The 21,374-nt window shown below is 43.8% G+C and overlaps 1 protein-coding gene across 1 annotated transcript; it reads left to right on the top strand.

Moving 5' to 3' along the window:
• Positions 1 to 11,291: 11,291 nt before the first annotated feature.
• LOC136498288 (uncharacterized protein At4g17910-like) lies at positions 11,292 to 19,409 on the top strand. Its single transcript, XM_066494238.1, has 16 exons — positions 11,292 to 11,617; positions 11,723 to 11,786; positions 11,875 to 11,908; positions 12,379 to 12,512; positions 12,685 to 12,758; positions 12,890 to 12,965; positions 13,062 to 13,151; positions 13,980 to 14,053; positions 14,371 to 14,458; positions 14,804 to 14,930; positions 15,015 to 15,119; positions 17,619 to 17,742; positions 17,833 to 17,884; positions 18,199 to 18,243; positions 18,820 to 18,918; positions 19,057 to 19,409. Exons 1-16 carry the CDS (start codon positions 11,562 to 11,564, stop codon positions 19,207 to 19,209), a joined length of 1,395 nt encoding a protein of 464 aa, XP_066350335.1. The 5' UTR covers positions 11,292 to 11,561; the 3' UTR covers positions 19,210 to 19,409.
• Positions 19,410 to 21,374: the final 1,965 nt, after the last annotated feature.

The raw sequence follows: 21,374 nt of genomic DNA, 5'->3' as shown, positions 1-21,374 counted from the left end.
CCGCGTATTCCTGCCAGCTACGACCCCATCAAATTGAGTTCATGAATCTGTGCGACCCCGACAGCAGTTTAGTCTAGATTCGCCGCTGTCTACAACCACCCTTTGGTGAACAAGGCGACGGTGGTGGCACGATCGGACGAGTTCTGGCCCCGTTCGCTGGTCTGAAACTTGGCTGAAACTGGCTGAAAAGCACTGTTCCCGCTGAATTGTTGTGAGAGAAAAACACTGTTCCCGCTGAAAAAAAGCCAAACAAGTTGAATATGGGGTAAGCCGAACAGGGCTCTGTGTGTGCATGTATGGAGACAAAAGAAAATTTTATGTGGGACCAAATTTTTGATATTTTAGGAGTGATTTAATGGAACTGTTGAAGATGATCTTATTTAGTGCTCCCGGTACTTTTTTTGAACTGAAAAATTCTTTGGTTTTCGGAACAAATTCTTAGGGACTCTTGGAGATGCTTTAACACATCCAGGCCACATAAGCCCATAATATCATGCATACCCTAATTTAGGCCTTAATATTTGTCGGGGGCCGATACTAGGATAACCGAAGATGATGAGCTAATGACCATCAACATTGACTCATCCAAGCAGTCAAGAGCGCGACTACAGCTCCAACCGACCCCAGGCGCACAAGCTTCGTCTCGCCCGACCCCTGGGGGAGGGCTTCGCCTCGCCCGACCCCAAGGACGTGGGTTCCGTCGCGCTTGACCTCTGGGGACGGGCTCCGCCTCGCCCGGCACCAAGGCCACGGGCTCCGCCTTGCCCAACCCTTGGGTTCGCGCTCCGCCTCGCCCGACCCCGGGACCGCAGGCTCCGCCTCGCCCGACCCTAGGGTTGGCGCTCCGCCTCGCCCGACGGAGGCCCATACCACCACCAACCACTCCAGATCCAAGCGTATGGGCCTAGGTCAAAGCTCTGACACCAGAAAAGAGACCGGCACGCCCCGATGTAACCCGTGGTCATGATGGGCCAAACCGGAAGATTCACATCAAGAACAGCGTCGAGCGTATCGGTACTGTTCTGCCTAACCATCGTACGAACACTGATAGGCACGTCGGTTCACCACGACGTCCGCCAGGACGGAAGTGGAGCGCTGTAACCGGCAGACGACACCTGCGCATGGCGCCAGTGACGGACAAGACTGCGACGTGGCGCCATCCCTGTTAACATTTACAGTGTCGGCGGGATCCGTATGAAGGAGAGGAAGGACTCGGCGACTTTGCTCTCTCTCGTTCTTCTCTTTCCTTCCGTTGTAACACGTGCTTTCCCTTGGCCTATAAAAAGAAAAGCAGGACGCCCCATTAGGGGGCATCGGATCAATTCAAGCCAGATCCGAACAAACCCATCAAACGCCGAACACACAGTTGAGCAGCAACCGAGCTCCCTCAGCACCCGTTTACTCCTTTCACCAGAGACTTGGGACATGTCCCTCTCTCGCCCGTTTGTAACCCCTACTACGAACTTTTTAGTGCTAGTAACACGAGAAACAGTAACGAACTGAACGTATGGGTATTCTGCCCGAACTAGTATAAACCACGTGTTCTCTTAGCACACCATTCGAGCCAGACACGTAATATTAGAAATTTATTCGTTGGTGGTAACTCGAAACACCGACAATATTTTTTATTTTTTGTGCTAAACTTTTTTTCCTAATAATGTGTGCTAAACATTTTAATCAACACCTTTTCTGTGTTTTTCCTTTTTCAACAAATGACAAATGTCTGGACAAGGGGTACTCCCCCTCTCCCTCGTTATTCGGGCTTATACCCCATCGAGGTAATCTTTGGTAATTAGTTGTTTTTTTAATCTATATTTAATATTTTATATATATGTGTAAATATTTGATGAGATAGAATGTAAAGTTTTACAAGAGAAACTAAGGGGGTGTTTGGTTTTCTGGACTAAATTTTAGTCCATGTCACATCGGACGTTCGGATGCAATTTAGGAGAATTAAATATGAGTTAATTATAAAACTAATTACACAGATGGAGACTAATTTCCGAGACGAATTTATTAAGCCTAATTAATCCGTCATTAGCATATATTTACTGTAGCACACCATTGTCAAATCATGGACTAATTAGGCTTAAAAAATTCGTCTCGTAAATTAGCCACAATCTGTGCAATTAGTTATTTTTTTCGTCTATATTTAATACTTCATGCATGTATTCAAACATTCGATAGGACAGGAACTAAAATTTTACTGCAGGAACCAAACACCCCCTAAACGAGGGCTCACGGTACCGAGTTCCGATGCAAAACTCAATAGTGGAGAACTCGGCCAAGCATGCACCAAGGGTCCTCGTCGGAGGTGGAGCCTACCAAAAGGGGACGCCCTTGCAGGACTCAGCTTTCCCTCACGGGGAAGGGCACCAGAGCATTTCCTTCCACCGAAGGGTAAAAAAGCAACGCATCAAAGTCACGTCAACAACATGGTGCATGCCCCATGCGGGAACAGGAGAAGGCATGGCCCTATTAGTACATTCCGGTATTGAACAAGTGATAGGGACAGGCCATGCTAGCCCCTATAACATTGTTGCTACCATGAGTCCATGACGTTTCAATGGGCGTGTGGTCCATGTTTAGTTCTTTAAAAGTGCACTACTTAAAAAAAAAAAGATTTCTCGTTACGTTAAATTTGTGGTACATGAAGTATTAAATATAGATGAAATTAAAAACTAATTGCACAGTTTGCTTTAACTTTACGAGACGAATCTTTTGAGCCTAATTAATCAATGTTTGGACAATAATTCATAAATACAAACAAAATACTACAATAAAAAATTATGCACTATACAAAATTTACATATACAAACTTTGCCGATCTAAACGCGCCCACGATGTGAAACATCATGACATCTATATCGTTCGCTACAAGTACAAAAACGATTTCCACCAGTCTCGAAAGGATAAGGACGGGTGTCAAGAATCCAAGAAGGGATGGACTAAGGGTACGTTTGACTGGTTGGGCTGGTAGCACTGCATCAGTCAACACAGGGCAATCAGCCAGCTCCAGCAGACCAAGCAGCCGGCCCAGACTAAGCATTGAATGACATTCAAATTTGAAAGTGTTGTAACTTAAACAATTCAAATTCTGGTGCCAAATCAACAAGGCATGCCATTGCCACTTCAATCCACCGGTGGCCGTACAAATAACAGTTCATTGCCGCCACAGTACATGCCACATCTATCTCTTCAAGCAATTACCAGTCATTACAACAGTGCATTGGCATTCCATAGGACCCATAACAACACTACAGTACAACAGTTCACCAGCGCCAACACACCAACATCCATTCAAAAGTGGCGCCGATCAGACATATGCTGATCCCAACATTACAAGGCTTCTATTTCATACAAAACAACAGTTGTCCCAAGAACCCATTACAGCAGTTCTTACTAACAGGTCATTCCAACTCCTAAGAACCCATTACAACAATGCATTACAACCACCTCGTGCTTATAAGGCATCTCAAATTGCAGTTGTTTCGTCCATAACACTAGTACTTGAGGATTAGTGGAGCCTTTACAAAACTAGTAGCAGTTTCCACCATACATATGAAACAACTACAGCCCTTACCTCTTTGACCGAGAATTAGTGGTGGGCACGTTTACAAAACTTGCAGCCCCTAGAAGCCACTTAATTAACTGGTAGAAGAAGTGTCAAAAAATCAGACTTCTCCTACGCATTTGCCCATTACAGCAGGCCATAAACAATTGTTTTCAAATCACAACAGTCATCTACATCTAATTGGGTGCTTACGTGGAACAACAATACACAAGTTGTACCTCCTTTAAGGCACCTCATACAGTGAGCAGATGAAGCTCAAATGGTGAAAATGCGCATACAAACTTGAACCCTCTCCTTCATGCCATCGGCTGCTCCCCTTAGACCCAATCTCCTCCAGTACCAAATGACCTAAGTGGCATCTGTACAAAATTTGTACCCTTTTCTAGGCACCTAAGAATGAGCATGAAGGCAGTTCCCATGCAAAAGCCACTTACCCAACCATCAATGGGTACATCACCTATCTACAATCATTGTCCACACAGTCCCAAAGATATGAACTCCCTAACCGCAGACATATTGTTACTAGCATTGAGCTGAACCTAGGGAGACGGTGGGTAGGTTGTGGATCCTAATCCATGCTCCCTAATGAATAAGTAATTGTGGAGTGCAAAGCAAGAAATTATAATCATCTTTTGTTTGGTCATATGGTAGTATGGTACCCCATCAAGAATCTGCCACTAGTTTTTTAGAACCCCAAATGATCGTTCTACAACATTGCGTAGCCTAGAATGAGTCAAATTAAATTTCTCCTGTCGAGACATAGTCTCTACAGGTACACCCCTAAAATCATCCAGATGGTACTTTGTATTTCTAAAAGGACCCATGTATCCTAACTTCAATGCGTAACCAACGTCCACCAGATAGTAGCGGCCTGCAACACGTGAACCAATTGCATAATTAGGTTTTATGGACTACACAAGCTACAGAAACAATGTAAAACATGATTCATTGGCAGTACTCACTCACCGGTTGATGGATGCGGGAAGTTTGGTTCCTCCCAACATTCTTTGAGAACCGACATGTCATGCACCGAACCCACCATCCCCACACTGACATATGTGAAGCGCCCATCCATGTCGACAATGGCACATACATTCATAGTTGCATCTCCTTTCCTATTTATATGGTCAATTTTGGCCTCCTTGTTCACCCTAACTTTGACATGTGTGCCATCCAAAGCCCCGATGCATCCATCGAAGAATGGTAGATATGAGCCAAGTTGCTAATTCACTCCAGCATAACTGTTGTCTGCTGGAACAAGAACAGAGTGTGCCTACCTACACATAACCTCGGTGACATGACTAATCTTCCTACTAACTGTATCCAAAGACCGTTTGATTCTATCGCTGATCCTTCTAGTTGCCAGGTTGTGCGCACAAGTCCACAAATAAATACCTAAATATTCTAGGGATCCTGTCTCTCGTGTACCCTTCAAGCCAAACCCAAGTAAAATGTTATGCAAATACAGCAAGTTATCAGGAGACATACGCAAGTTGTCCAAGCACTTCCTTCTGTTTCGCATATTAACTTCCATCCACTGCCGCTCGGTCATCTTCTAGAAGGGGAGGTCCGGGTTCACCACAGAAGCCTCATTGCCTATTACGTCTTTGTACTTTGCAAGCAGTAGAGCAGCAGCTGCCAAGGGCAAAATGAACGATCATTCGCTTGAGTTGTCGTTGGTAGCGGATTCGTCACTGCTGTTCATCTACAAAACCAAGATTAAGTCCAAAATTAGCAGGCAGTGAATATTAATGCAACTTCAAACTAGAATGTTAATGATTCAGAACTCATATCATACATATGGCAAAGTTATTCACATTTGAGACACATATCAATCTAAAATAGCTGAAGACAGTGGCATCATCTGTTTTTCTCCTCTACTGCTTGAGCTGACTACACATGATAGCCTGGAAAAGAAAAGGAGGGACATGTGCTGCATATGTGTTAACAAATGTATAGAATGCTTCGTACCTTGCGACTTCGTGGTGGCTGTAATAGCTACTTCTTCCTGGACATGAAAAACCAAAATGTTTGTTGGACAAACCAAATAACCACACACAACAAATTTATTTGGGTACTAGGAAAAAAACAGCAAACAATGTTCAGGCCACATGGCGCATTAAAACGAGGGAACTTTAACAAATGTTCTAAGCGACCAAATAAAACTAATCATCGATGTAGTAGGAATATAAACAACATAGACTGCCATAGTAGGAGGGTTGTTTCGGTTAACATCTACTTGGATCTGGATCTCCTATCATCCCAGCAGAGGCGACCCTCTTTGGTTTCCATGCTGAGGAAGTTTCTACGGTCCAGTGTGCCTTTGCAAATTATTAAAGCCTGAGTATAAACATCATCAGTCTCTTCCACACCATCTTCTTTCATAATCTTCACCACGTTGTCCATCTCCTCTTCCTACTTGTTTTTACGGGCCTTTTGGAGCTTATGGTTTTTAATGAGGTTGGTGATGTCGTTCAGGCACTCATCAATGGAAGCACTCTTTTTACTGCGAGGGCTATTGACAGAGTAATCTCAAGTGGTTCTCTTGGAGGACTGACCACCACTCTTAACAACGAACGGGTCCGGTGATATCTCGTGTGGACTATCATGGTTGTCATTATTGGGTGTCGTCTCGCGATGATGGCCACCAGTCGAGATCAACGCACCCTTGTCACGGGGAGTGTGTCCCCACATAATTATCAGTAGGTCAAGGCATTTAGGCATTTTGGTCCGTTCTGCAATAGACTAGCTATTTTCCTGTACGTGTGCCATGGATCCAAGGGTTAGAATTAAATAGAATGGGAACATTACTATAAGAGGTTAGTAGGGGGGTTATAAAACAAATAGGTGGAATTAGTACCCCATTGCCACCCTCAAAGAATGAGGGGTCAACTGTGACGTCGCCTGTATGTGGGTCATGGCCAAGGCCAGTGTGGGATTGAAGGTCGCGCCAAGTAAAATATGCTCGTTTCAGCTCGTTCAGCTTGTTCTGCAGCTGTTTCTTGTCGTACGTCAACCCCATTGGCGTTGCAAATGCTGGATACAAATTTGCCCACCTTAAGGTTGTGAGGCCTCTTTCGTTCTAGTGCAATAGGTCTTTCTATTCTATCACAAGTTCCAGAAAGGTTCTCACGGTGGTGTCATCCCAGTTAGCACGTTCCGTGGACATCTGTTGCTATATTTACATTATAGGGTTTGATGAATGCAGTACAAACACCAACAAATAGCAGTTCTTGTCGTCACAAACAAGAGAGTTAGGGCGAAAGAAATCCGGACGTACCTTAGCAGAACGCTTGGCGCATTTCGATTGATGGTTGTAGTGCCTGGCTTGAGGTGAAGAGCACGATGAAGTGGAGGACGCTACCAGTGTGGGCAGCATTGAGAAGATCTTGCGAGTAGTGCACTGAAAGAAACAAACAAAAAACACCTTGTCAATAAAAATATATGTGCATAATGGGGAATCATAGATAAGAAAGCAGGCCCAAAAAATCGGCAACCCATTTCGTGTTTCGACATAAGTAATTGTCATATCAAATTTGCATCCGAGACCATAGATACAAAAGCAGCAAGAAGAAAGCAGTAGTAGTTGCTCTCATCGTTGAAATGATGTGAAGTGGTGGTGACAAGGTGAGGCAGTACGAAATAGCAAAAAGCAGGTCATAAGATTTTAAGGTTGACAAATCATGAATTGAACAGAAAAATATGAAGGTTTTCATCAGTGCAGAAAGTAATCAGAGTATGTAATGATGACATGCACTATTGCTGGCAATTAGCAAGCATTGCGTCGTATGTAAACTTTAGGAGGGGTGCACCGAATAGGCCCTTAAGCATTGAAGGGTGTATAATCATCAGTAATAATCATAATAATATCAAACGATCAACTTAAGCAAGAAGCACTACTTCTGTTCTTTTTACCTTTTTCAAAGAAACAAGAGTATTTTGTTTGACTTTGAAGGGTATATAATCATCACTAATATCAAAGGATCAACTAAAGCAAGGTGTACTCCCCATCAATTGATCTGTTACAGTAGCAAATGGCAAGTGTCAGGCAATACAAGATTATATAGGCACTGCTCATACTACCACAACCAAATTGAGAAATTGTACACTTAAAGAAAAGGGTCAACCACGAGTCTATGCATGTAGCTCTAGGGAGGTGAGACGAACATGGGAGCTCAGATCCCCCACGTACCCTCCCCCCACAGACAAACCCTAGAAAACAAAATGAAACCAAACTACAATTGAACCTACAATAGGAACATGAGTTACAAATTTGAGATGGCAAAACCACATTCAGATCAAACCAAAAGTAGACCACCACACAAAACAAACAATGAATAAGAACAAAAGGGGCGTGAGAGAACATAGGTCCACAAAACGTATGGACCGATGTACGGCTAGGGGTTCTAATCCTAGGAGGCGGCGGTGGAGGGGAAGTATGAAAGGGGCGTTGGGAAAGTGGCGGCGGGGCGCGGTACAGAGGCAATGAGTAGGGAGAGTTGGGACGTAGGTTAACGAGAACGAACCTAGGTTAACCGGATCTAGCGAGGCGACAGGCGATTCGGGCGAGCTGAGATGCAGCACTTACGGGCGGAAGGTGATTCCGGGCTGTTGAGATGGAGATCCGTGGGCGGCGTTCCGAACTCACCAGCAAAATGAGAACGTGTGGGTCGGATCCGGAGGGGGAGGGACGACGCCGAACGCGTAACCGGGTTTACCTGTCGTCGGTGGATGGGCGTCGATGGCGGCGAGTTCGGGGAGGGATGCAGAGCAGACGGTCAGCGCGGAAGGCTATCGACGGTGACAGTGCGCCCTCACGGCGTTGCGAGGCGAGCAAGGATAGATCCGCTTACGGCGGCCTGGGAAGGCACGGCGAAGCGGAGGTCATGGCCGTCGCGACTGTCGTAGAGGTGAGAGGCTGAGCGGCGCGCGAGCGGAACCATAGCGCTATCAGGGGAACGGGATGACGTGAGGGAATGCGAAGCGAAGCTGAGAGTCGGCTTGTACATCAGCTGTTCGGCTAGTGCTGGGCCGCCGAACGGCTGGGCTGTTCAGCCCAGCCAGCCAATTAAGCCCAGCCGAACACACCGAAAAGCATGCCCACCTCTTTTTTTCCTCTCCCTTTCTTTGTAACATGGCCCCTGAATCTATGTAAGGAGAGGTCAAGATTTCTCTCTCAAGTTCTCTGGATACGCCTTAGTATCTAGACGCATAACGCTCTCTTCCACTCCTTCATTGTAACTCCTACCGCAACATCGAGCCATTGTGCTTAGAAACATGATCGAACACCACTAGGATTAGACTTAGGGCACGTTGTCTAAATCAATATAGATCCTTACATCTTCGAGCACTAGTCATCCAAAGTCACACACATGATTATATAGATTTACTAAAGTAACGAAATATAACTACTATACTAAAATTGTACTGGTCTTTATAGCTTCGTACTTTATTTTTTTCAAAATACTACTATGCAGATGCATATGCTCCATAGTGACATTTTAAAGGGAGGTTTTGCTTCAGGACACTGTTAAAATATATAATATGCTGATGGACATCGCTAGAAACGAAAATTTGTCTAGTACCATTACAAAATCATATCCATTTGCTGCGCGTATTATTTTATTTATTTCTCGCATTAGTGGAGACAGAAGGTGGATCAAATGACTTTGTTTTGCCCTTATCTTCAACCATTGGCCGGTCGCCTTTCAGCCTGTTCGGCTGATGCTGAAACGATCGTATACGCTCGTGGATTATTACTGTTGGACTGCTTGGTGTGAAAGATCTGCAAATTTAGAATCCTTTACGACCTAGCGAACATGCCGTTTATCTTCGACCTTTGGCTGGTCGCCCTTATCTTCAAGAGACTTTTCCCTGTGTGCCCTTATAAAAAATCGTAATCCCCTCTGTGCCCCTGGAAAAATTCAGCGGTCTTCAGCGCCACTACTCCAACTTTTTCGGGTCCTCCATGCCACTTCCGTTAGTTCAGGCTCTAACGCCGTCAAACTACAGGTGCGAAAAGACGAAAATGCCCTTAAGTTCAAATATGTTATTAATTTTTTTTAGCATCTTAACGACTTCAAATGAAAAAACTCAAAACTAGAAAGTTGTAGATCTCGTCGAGATCTATAATTTTCATATAAAAATTATTTTCATTTATTTCCGCAAAAAAATATGATTTGATATGATTAATATATCTTAGAAAAATCATCATAGTTTTTTTTGCGAAATTAAATGAAAATAATTTTTATATGAAAATTATAGATCTCGACGAGATCTACAACTTTCTAGTTTTGAGTTTTTTCATTTGAAGTCGTTAAGATGCTCAAAAAAAATTAATAACATATTTGAACTTAAGGGCATTTTCGTCTTTTCACACCTGCAGTTTGACGACGTTAGAGCCTAAACTGATGAAAGTGGCACGGAGGACCCGAAAAAGTTAGAGTAGTGGCGCTGAAGACCGCTGAATTTTTCTAGGGGCACACAGGGGATTGCGATCTTTTATAATGGCACACAGGGAAAAGTCTCTATCTTCAACACATCGTCTCAGGTTCAGCGATGGCACCGCCATCTCGCCTGCGAGTTCGTCGTGTTACAGTGAATTCCGTCTCCACCAGAGGGCGTTCGGCTGGTAGGTGGAATAGTGAATTTTGGATTATTTCGGATGGTTAAATAGTATTTTGTGAGAGAACCAGCTGAAAGTGGGAAGGAGTATAGCCGAACGCCTTAACAATGCTGTTCATTTGTCATGCTGTTCATTTGTCAAATCCATCACAGTTTCATCTCGATCCTCTCTGCGTCGTCATGCTGTTCATTTGTCAAATCCATCACAGTTTCATCTTTCTTCCAGTATCTCTTTTTTCTATTTCCAAAAATCCGGCGAGGACTCCATGAACGGCATCGCCTTCCTCTCTGCTCCAGCCATCTCCGGCCTTTCTTCGTCCGTTGTCAAGCCGCCTGGCACTCCCTCCCACACCATCCCGGTTGCCATCCACGCTCAGTCGGATTGACCCAACGCTGTCCGCTCAGGCTCCGCCCAGCTTGCCACGGAGACTGCGACCCGAAGCCGCGGCCTAGCGCCGCGAGCCGCCCACAGGATGCCGGCCGGCTGCTGCTCCCCCTGCAACCGAGGCCCTCCCGCTCTTGCGCGCAGCATGAGCTGCCACCGGTCGACCCCGTCGCTGTCCTGCCAGCGAGCCCGCGCGGGCCCCGCAAGCCGCGTGCGGCCTAGTGCCGCCGCTCTACCCTGCCGGACGACTAGCCGGAGAGCCCCAGCTGGGGCCCCTCCCTCCCACGCGCGTGACCAGCAGAAGCTCCTCCATGGCTTCCATGGCCATGGAGTGAGGAGGAAGAAGGACCTGTTTGCGACTCTCGCGAGGATCAGTGTCGGCGGCAGTGTGTTTCGGAAAAAATAGTGAATAGCCGGAGGTTGAAGACAAGGGAAGAAGAGTCATTTTTCTAATCTTCTCTGTAAATCTGAAAAATAAATAAAATATTTAGTACGATGTGTTACGATAAATGGACATGATTTTGTAACGGTACCGAGCAAATTTTAGTGTTGACGGTATCATCAACATATTATGCATTTTAATCGTGTTCTGTAGCAAAATTTCCCTATTTTAAACTAAACACATTCAGACTTATGGGCCACAGAAGCCTGATATCATGCGGACCCTAATTTAGGCCTTAAAGTTCGTTTTAAAAAAAATTAGGGCCTTAGAGCCTCTTCGACCAGATCTGGGCCATGGGATTCTGACTGGAGAGCGGCCGGAGCGGAAGTTGCTGAGAGCGGGAGCGGGAGCTCTACCCAAACTGGGCCAGGAGCCAAGGCGTCGTCGCAGCTTGCCGGCTCGCCGCTGCCAGCGAAGTACTCGCCTCGCCGTCGTCCGCCGGCCACCGTTGCTGCGGTGCCGTCGGCCATATCTGAGGCCTTACCGGCACTTCTCCTGGTCCCTCACGCCTCCGCTCCCGCGCCTCTCCAATCTCGATGGAGGGCCGCCTCTTCGACAAGCCCCTGAACCCGAATAAGCTCCTCAAGGAGCAGTAAGTCCAGGGTCCCTAGCCCACGAATAGAGGCTGCGGTTCCAGTCGCTCCCCTTCTCGCCCTTATACGACTCTAATTAGCCCTCCCCTGCCTTGGTGTTGCAGATTCGTTAGCAACCTGACGGGGTCTTCCCTGCTGGAGATCGCGGCGCTCTCCACCGTCGTGCCGGTAACCCATTCAAATCTCCTGCCAATTTTTCTGTATGCGCAAGCACGCTGAGTGAGGGATTTGACTTGATTTCTCTTTTGGTGCATAGGCATTGGTAGTTCTCAGAAAGTGGAGCAGCAGAGGTCAGTTCATCTGAAATGCTGCGGATTCTTCTCTTATATTGTAGCATAAGGCGTCACTGAATCAATTCCCACAACAAATCTGCAAGTGAGATCCACTAATATGATTGGGAAATCCGATTACTAGTAGGCTGCAACTTTTGCAGATTTAACTGTGGATCTGTTTTATGTAAACCGAGAATTCAACAATATAGTCCAAGTTATTCTACAGTGTCACTGTGTCAGCATAGAAAATGTATTACTTTTAACTTTCTGTATTAACAATTCTGTGTGTCACCCTCCATTTCTAGCTTGTTGATAAATCTGATGGTTGATGCCATAGATTAGGGGCCGTCCATTTCAAGTACAATCTGTATTTTAAGTATGACCTTCTAAATTTTCACATTAACAAATAAACGCTCTCTTATTTTATTTTCCATGTATAGATTTGATCTGACAAAGCGCAATACTTCCCTTGTTTCGTCATATTTTAGATAATTCTAGGAAGGATTCAGCAAAGAAAAATGATGATCAAGTTCACCCTGTTCGTAAAGATTGGATGCAGTACTTCTCTACACTAGGTGTAGATTATCTCACTGTTGTATTGCCAATTATTTTGGTTTTCACAGTAAGTAACCCTTCTCTATATTTTGATTGTGCTTAGTCGCTAGTGTTTTTGAATTAAAAAGGATCAAAGAGCACACAGAGAAACAAACTTTGCAGTACAGGGCATAATTAAACACTTTTTAGTTGGAAGAAAAGGAAAATGAGGATCCTTGGGTTATTCCTTGATTTTGCAGGTCTTATCTGAATGGGCCTTTACGTGTGCTATTTCTCTTGTAATCCTGATATCCATCTACATCATGTTTAAAAGGTATTTTGTATGAGTTGTTACATGAACTGTGGAAAGTTATTTTAGATTCTGCCATTCTAAAGTCCATTTTATATTTCCTTCTAGCAACACAGCCTGTCTATTGTGGAATTGATGTAATCCTGTTCTCCCAGGTCTCAGCTTCATCTTAAAGATGGAAGTCAGCTGCCTTCGCTCAGGGCAGACATATCTTCTTATCGAGTCTCAGTGGTGTGTAAAATTTTATTTATTGGAAAACTTGTGTCCTTTAGTACTGGAGATGTAGCAGCACCACTGAAGTATAAAAAATGATTACGTAATCTGTAGGTTCTGGTGACATGTTTGTGCATATTAGCTGTGGACTTCAAAATTTTTCCAAGACGCTATGCCAAGGCTGAAACATATGGTAGTGGCATCGTAAGTCATACATCCAGCCCTGTTTTTTTCCTTTCGTTTTTTTTCGTATCTTATTTGTATCTCCCCATTGTTTTGTCCACACCTGTACATGTTTGGGCCTAACCCTCATGATAAATACAAGTGCTATTCAAGAACCAGCTGTGCCTTATCCCCCCCCCCCCCCCCCCCCCCCCACACACACACACACACACACTGTGCATACAGACCACCTTCCACAAAACTGTTCATACAGTCATAAAAATGTTTAAATTGCTAACGATACAGTGGCGGATTTAGGCCTGGTAACACAGGGCATTTGCCTGGCCTCGCTGCCGTCGAACATTGCAGTTGCAGACCCTAGACTGCAGGTAAAACAACTCTGCTTGTGGAGTTGTGTACATGGTCTATGTTATGAGTATGTTACCATGCTTAGGCTTATCCAGGCTCTGAGATTCCTTGCCCTGCCACTTGAAAGATATATGAGTATATGATTTTATTAGCTTGGTTCAGTGAATAGAACTTTGGCCAGGAAACATGAACTAATAATCACCTTTAGTATCTTTTATTCCTGTGTTTTGCATACACAATTGCTTTTATTTTTTTTTACTAGAAATGGCAAGCAAGAAACATCTATGAAATGACTTTTTATTCTTCACAGTTTTTATTTGAATTATTTTTTACCTTTTGTCTAGAAATTCTTTGCGTATTGTTTTCAGTGTTGAACCTATGCTGCCATGTACAATTTGGAATGTATAACTACTAATTTTGAAAGTTCAGAAGTTGCAATGTACAATCTGAAATCATCTTCCCATTTTAATGATATTAAGAATTTGACACATGGTCTAACAGATGGATCTTGGAGTAGGATCTTTTGTAGTGGCTAACGCACTGGTATCTAGACAAGCACGAAACATAGCCTCCATGTAAGTCCTTAACTATGATTTGATGTCATTTATCATAACAAAATATCTTTAGGGATACTGAATAGACACTTGGAAAAAGTGTGGTGCGCTGCATGGCATATGTCCCGCTGATTCTCATTTAGTACTGACACTTGGTGCTCCATTTATCTGGTGTAGTCACTAATAACTAGAACTTCTTTCATGTGTTTCAATGTTTGATTTGAATTCTTTAATTTAACTGTGCGGATACATTAGTTTCTGTACCATAGGTGCCAATCAGCATCAGTCTACAAGATTAATATGATGTATCTTACAGTGTTCCTACTTGGGTTCCTTAGGAGTTTCAAGGCAGCGCTGAGTTCCATAAGTCCACTGGTATTTCTCGGTTTTGCTCGCATTATCTCCACATGGGGTGTTGATTATCAGGTGCTTTTCTTGTTTCTTTGCACCAATTACCTACATTACTATTTACTTATTTCGGTGATTTATTATAACTGACACATACACTGGTGTGCAACTTCTTTGTTTAGGCATGCCATTCATGCAATTGTTTAGTTTGATTTTCCTCAATGATCTATATTATGATATGATTTACGATGCTCCATTTCCTCTTTTCTGGACACTGAAGCCCTATGTACCACAAAGTCCACAACATATTTGCTTTTCAGTAATACTGAGTGGTGTGATTGGATATCAATTTTCCTGGCGTGGTAGAGAAGTTACTAATAGTAATTCCATATTTGAAGACACTACTGTTTTTTTATCTTGTAGGTCCATGTAGGAGAGTATGGTGTTCATTGGAACTTCTTTTTCACCCTCGCAGCTGTTTCTATCCTTACATCCATTGTCAGGATTCATCCAAAACATTGTGGATTAGTTGGTCTGCTTATCCTTGCTGGTACAGATTTCTCCAGTTTGCTTAGATGGACTTTACATTGCTAAAATATTTTTATTAAAGATTTGTCTCTGTTTTTGGTTTCAGGATATCAGATTTGGCTATCTTCTGGATTGAACGAGTACCTCATTTCTGATAAAAGAAGTGCTGATATAATCAGCCAGAATAAGGAGGGCATTTATAGCATCCTTGGTAAAAAAATACAGTTCTACGTAGTTTGTCATTTATTTTCTGAAATGCTGAGAAACATACAAGATGCATAGGCCCGCCCCTTTGCCTCACTCACCGCTCGTTTTTTTTAAGAAGACTGCAAAACGAGCGGTGAGTGAAGCAAAGGGGCGGGTCTATGAGGACCTTTACCGACGTTTGAGTACGAAGGAAGGAGAGAAGGACATTTATAGGATGGTTAGGGCTCGCGATAGGAAGACAAGGGACTTCAACCAAATCAAGTGCATAAAGGATGAGAGGGAGCAGCTCTTGGTGAAGGAGCATGAGATCAGACATAGATGGCAAGAGTATTTTGATAAATTGTTCAATGGTGAGAACGAGAACACCACCGTTTAGCTAGACGACTCGTTTGATGACACTAACAGACGCTTTGTGCGGAGGATTCAAGAATCGGAGGTCAGAGAAGCCTTGAAAAGGATGAAAAGGGGCAAAGCGATGGGCCCTGATGGTATTCTAATCAAGGTGTGGAGATGTCTCGGGGATATAGCTATAGTATGGCTAACCAAGATGTTTAACAATATCTTTCGATCAAACAAGATGCCTGAGGAGTGGAGAAGAAGCATATTGGTACCAATCTACAAGAACAAGGAAGATATCCAAAGTTGTACTAATTATCGGGAAATTAAGTTGATGAGCCACACTATGAAGTTATGGGAGAATCATCGAGCAGCGCCTGCGAGGAACGACGTAGATATCAACAAACCAATTTGGTTTCATACCCGGAAGGTCAACCACAAAAGCAATCTTCTTAATAAGACATGTTATGGAGTGGTTTAGAGAGCAGAAGAAGGACCTCCACTTGGTTTTCATTGACTTGGAGAAGGCTTATGACAAGATACCAAGAAATGTTATGTGGTCTTTGGACAAACATAAAGTCCCATCAAAGTACGTGATCCTCATCAAGGACATATACAACAATATTGTGACTAGTGTTCGAACAAACGATGGTAACATAGATTACTTCCCGATTAAAATTGGACTTCATCAAGGGTCAGTCTTAAGTCCGTATCTCTTTGTCTTGGTAATGGATGAGGTTACCAGGAACATACAAGGGGATACCTCTTGGTGTATGTTGTTCGCTGATGATGTAGTGTTAGTGGACGAAAGTTAGGCGGGAGTAAATAGGAAACTAGAGTTATGGCGACAGACCCTTGAGTCTAAAGGTTTTAGATTGAGCAGAACTAAAACCGAATACATGAGATGCGGCTTTGGCGGAGTTGTACAGGAGGAGGGAGATGTGAGTTTGGAAGGTCAAGTAGTGCCTAAGAAGGATACCTTTCGGTATCTGGGATCGATGCTACAGAGGGATGGAGATATTGATGCGGACGTTAGCCATAGAATCAAAGCAGGGTGGATCAAGTGGCGACAAGCTTCTGGCATTCTCTGTGACAAGAGGGTACCACAAAAGCTAAAAGGCAAGTTCTATAGACCGACGATTAGACCGGCTATGTTATATGGAGCAGAATGTTGGCCTACAAAAATTCGACATGTTCAACAACTGAGTGTTGCAGAAATGTGTATGTTAGCGATGGATTTGCGGTCACACAAGAATGGACCGAGTTCGGGACGATGATATACGTGATCGCCTAGAGGTAGCACCAGTTGAAGAAAAGCTTGTCAAACATCGGTTGAGGTGGTTTGGCCATGTCCAAAGGAGACCTCTAGAGGCACCAGTGCATTGTGGAGTCCTAAGCCAAGCTAATAATATGAGGAGAGGTAGAGGTAGACCGAAATTGACATTGGAGAGGCAATAAAAAGATATTTGAAAGCTTGGGATATACCTAGTGATCTATGTTTGAATATGGGTACTTGGAAAGCAGCTATTGAAGTACCTGAACCGTGACTTGGGGCTTTTGGTGGGTTTCAACTCTAGCCTATCCCAATTTGCTTGGGACTGAAAGGCTATGTTGTTGTTGTTGCTGCTGCTGCTGCTACTGAGAAACATACAGCCGTTCAACCTTCTTAGCATGAAGATGCAGGCATAAATGCAGGTCTTGCACATGCATCTTACTAATCTTTTTTCTATTTCTTTTACCCTATTTATGTATGCTACACATAGTTTCTTTTTATCTTACTAAGCTTAAGGGCCTCTTTGGCAGGGCTTCGGCGGCTCCGGCCTGTCGGCCGCCCAGGGGCCGACACCTGGTTACTATTTACCGGAGCCGTTTTTCTCTCCCCTCCTTTGCTCTCTCACTGACACAACCGGAGCCGGAGAAGCTCGTTTTTCTGGCTCCACGGCTCCGGCTCCTGTAGGCACCTGTCGGCCGTTGGGCGGCCGACACCCTGCTACAGTGCAGGAGCCGGAGCCCGCCGAAGCCCTGCCAAAGAGGTCCTAAGTACACACACTAATTACCGTTAGCTATAGCTCCCTTTTAGTAGCTGCATGCCATAAATTTGCGTGCATTGTATTTTAAGATTGCTGTAAAAATATGCATTCCACTAATGGATACCCTCACATGGCAGGATACTGGGGTATGTTTCTAATTGGTGTTTCTTTGGGTTTCTATCTGTTCGTTGACACTAGTTCAAAGGGCAAGAACAGGAACACTCAAGTCATGCAAATCTGGGTTCTTGCCGCATCTTTTTGGTAAGAAACATTGAAACAACGCCGACATGCTTGATTGTTGTTTTGAATATTTTCTGATTATTAAGATTTGCTCAAACGTCATGTTTATAGGATTTTGGCAATCATCTTTGATAGCTATATTGAGAGAGTTTCTCGGCGAATGGTAAGATACTAATTTTGATTAACTTTTTACTCTAGCATGAAATCAATAATGCTTGGAGAATGTTTTTAAAAGTTGCTATACCAATTTTATGGTTCGTGGAGCTGAATATTGTGGTCTTAACATTGAATGACAATTATTTTAGTCAGGAAACTTTAATGCTTATTATTAGGCTGGATACAGTGTAAAATGAGTTATAGCATTTAAATTTGCAGTAAATAAATTTTAATGCTTAACCTTTTTTCTGCTCAGTCTTTAGATTGAATTGGAAATCAATACATATAGCTTGAAACTTGATCAAAACATTCATTTTGCAGTGCAACTTCGCTTATGTTATGCTTGTTTTTGGCCAGAATTTTCAGGTATTGTTCTTTTCTATGTTCTTTCGTGCAATTATAGTATACATTAATTAGCACACCAGGTTGGTCTTTTCTTTAACATCTTGGTAGTGTTTGTATTTGTTAAGCAGCGGACAAATATTGGACTTTTCTTTAACAATATGCACTTTATCTGACAATGCCTACAAATTAACCTGTAATGAGGCCAAAGTAAGCCAAGGCGTTAGGGGCAAATTATTAGATGCAGTCTTATATGCTTTAAATATTTTGTAATCTTTCAGTCAGTATGTCTTACATGTTTCCACTTGATATAATGTGCACGGAATGGTTCAAAATTCCATTCTATTTATTGCTTTGCCTGCTAATGTTACTGTTTTATGATTTGGGAGCAACTTTGCCATATCATCAGACCCTTGAATAGTAGCATGGGGGTTTGCAAAGACACAAAATTTACTACTTACCCAAGTAAACGAACCTGCTTTCCTAAGAGTTTACCAACAATGGGTTTGTCTGGTTTTTTTCTTTAGTTGTTTGGTCTAGTATTTCTGTTCATGCTTCACATTAGCTTCACTGTTCATGCTGACTGAATATCCAATGCAGGTTTTATCTATCCTCACATTAGCTGGGTTCGCCTCATATAAAAAGAACTTGGTTCTTGAAGATGCATTCAATCAAAATATGCTTGGTTCATTCCTTCTGGTAAGATCATTGCTTGCTTTCTTTATTACTATAAAATGGACATTGTCAAGTAATTAAACTTCGCTGTGCATTTATTTGAGAGTTGTTCGATTTGCCAGGTTAATTGAACTGAAACTTGAGTATATCTTCTTCTTTCAGGCAAATATCCTTACTGGTCTGGTTAATCTCTCAGTTAACACGCTCTCTGCCTCTTCCTTCACTGCCTTCATGATTCTGTCAGTGTACACATTTACTTTATGCATGGTTACTGGCCTTGCCCATTTTTGTGGTGTTAGAATGAAATTCTGGTGAATTGTAAGCTACCATCTGATATGATGTATGCATTCATTAACTTGTCAGCAAGCTAGTAGCTAGCTTGCTTGAAATATATTATGATTTTCTTAGGGAAAGAGGCCAAATTGCTGTCCTAGGCCGACACTGTAGCACGTTTCGTTTGTATTTGACAAACTTTGTCCGATCATGGACTAACTAGGCTCAAAAGATTCGTCTCGTGATTTACAACCAAACTGTGTAATTAGTTTTTTTTTACCTACATTTAATGCTCCATGCATACGTCCAAAAATTGATTTGATGAAGAGAGAGTGAAAAACTTGAATTTTGAGGCAATCTATACAAGGCCCTAATTAATTGATCCAGTCATTAACTCTGCCTATACTCTAGATCTGACTTCTTTCTGACTTGTTCACTTCACAAAATCATTTCCAAGAGAAGTGTTCAAGCTTCTTTGTGCCTCATCAGAAACTTTCTATTTTCCTTCATTTCATGGTACAACGTGTCTGCTGGTATTAATTAATACCGCTATTTACTTTTGACCTAAAGACGACAAACACACCCACCGTAGATTTGTTGACCAATTGAAGATACGGTCTCAGTCAGAATATATGGCTTGAAGTACCATAGGTTCATAGTACTGCTACAGTTACCAACTTGTCACAGATGAAAAGTGGGGTCAGGAAAGCAGTGCTGTACTTGAATGTTACTTTCTGGCTTTCTGCAGATGACATATTAAGAATTTGAGCACAACATTTATGACATGATATATAGTAAATTCTCATGGAAACCACTGGTTAATGGTTATATCCGTAAAGACACAAAGAGCGCACGGATGCACTCACTCGGTTCAAAAAAAAATGCAATTCTAGATTTTGCCTTGGAAAAAAAAAATGTGGCTTGAGTGTGTCTACGGGACGTCGCAAGGTTGTTTAACCGAAACATCAGGGGCCGTTTTTGCATTGGATGCCTCTCTGGGACGTCTGCCATGTTCATTAGGCCATGTTGCCTGTGTGCCAGGCTGACCGGAAGGACGGCTTTGATGGCGAGGTCGCTGTTGCATTAAGTTGCAAGAGGACTTTGTGATGAATTCCGTGATGCAGGTGACCTATCGTCCTATTGACCTGACGTATCCCACTGGCCCTAGGTGAGTCGCAGCTGGAGGGGGGCGTGCGCATTCGGCCCTCTTCTCGCATGCCGTTTCGTCGTTCATCTTCCTTCCAAGCACGCGACATCTGAGCACTGCTTAATCCGTAGCAGGCACAGTGCAGAATGCAGATTGTACAGTACCGTGCTCCGCTTGCAACTGCGACCGTACTTTGCTTTGCTTCGTCATCTCGTCCCTGAGCCTCGGAGCCCTGAGACGACGACGATCGACACCAACTCTCAGCAGTCCTTTCGACGGAGGAGAAAATGGCACATGCTCGTTGCCGCTGCTGCCACGTGCATGGTCTGTGCCTCTTTAGCTCGCTGCTTTAGTGCTGGTAGTTAAGAAACCGTGATAGTAGTAGTGGTAGCAACAGCTAACGGATTGCACAAAAGGACATGGCGGGTACGACGTACAAGCAAGGTTCATCATTTTGGTCGTGCATCGTGACCATTAATATGATCTCGAGTTTCGCCGGGAACTGCTGCGCCACGCGCCCACGGCCGGTGGCCGGTGGGGGATCGGCGTGCGTGCCCATCGGGCCATCCCTGCCGTCGTCGGTGGCGTTGCGCGGGCCAAGTTGACGTGCCATGCCATCCTCCGCTCCGGTCCGGTGGCACCCACATTAATTAGCGTCGATCGCGAGAGCTAGCTAGCTAGGTCACCAGTCGCCTGGACCCGTCGCCGGCTGACCGGTCAGCCTTCTCCGATCTGCAGCGCTGGTTGGTTGCTCGTATACGAGCCTTTAAGTTGATTGCTTCTTCTTCTCTCTCTCTGTTGAACCAATGTGCATCAGCCATCAGGCATGTGTACGCATAATCGTTACGTATACGAGTAGTACTCCCTGCCTACTCCGATCCCTCCACAATCAGATCCCCTGGCTAATTGCATCTTTGCGATCGAGATCTATGAGGCCACATTAAGAGGTGATCAAATGGCAGTACTGATAAGTATAGTAACAACCACGCTTGCTTGTGTGTGGTGGTGGAGTGAGAGACAAGGAGAGAGCTGGATGATCCAGTCCTGGAGCTGGAGACTT

The sequence above is a fragment of the Miscanthus floridulus genome, chromosome 1 (genome assembly GCF_019320115.1).
Source record: "Miscanthus floridulus cultivar M001 chromosome 1, ASM1932011v1, whole genome shotgun sequence".
Lineage (NCBI taxonomy): Eukaryota > Viridiplantae > Streptophyta > Magnoliopsida > Poales > Poaceae > Miscanthus > Miscanthus floridulus.
This window is presented reverse-complemented; position numbering and strand designations above follow the sequence as displayed.

Excerpts from the sequence above, each read along its gene's own strand:
- LOC136498288 (XM_066494238.1), top strand. The coding sequence starts at position 11,562 with ATGGAGGGCCGCCTCTTCGACAAGCCCCTGAACCCGAATAAGCTCCTC. Across the intron at positions 14,459-14,803 it reads CATGGGGTGTTGATTATCAG|GTCCATGTAGGAGAGTATGG; the intron begins GTGCTTTTCTTG and ends TTTATCTTGTAG. Across the intron at positions 18,244-18,819 it reads TTTTTGGCCAGAATTTTCAG|GTTTTATCTATCCTCACATT; the intron begins GTATTGTTCTTT and ends TATCCAATGCAG.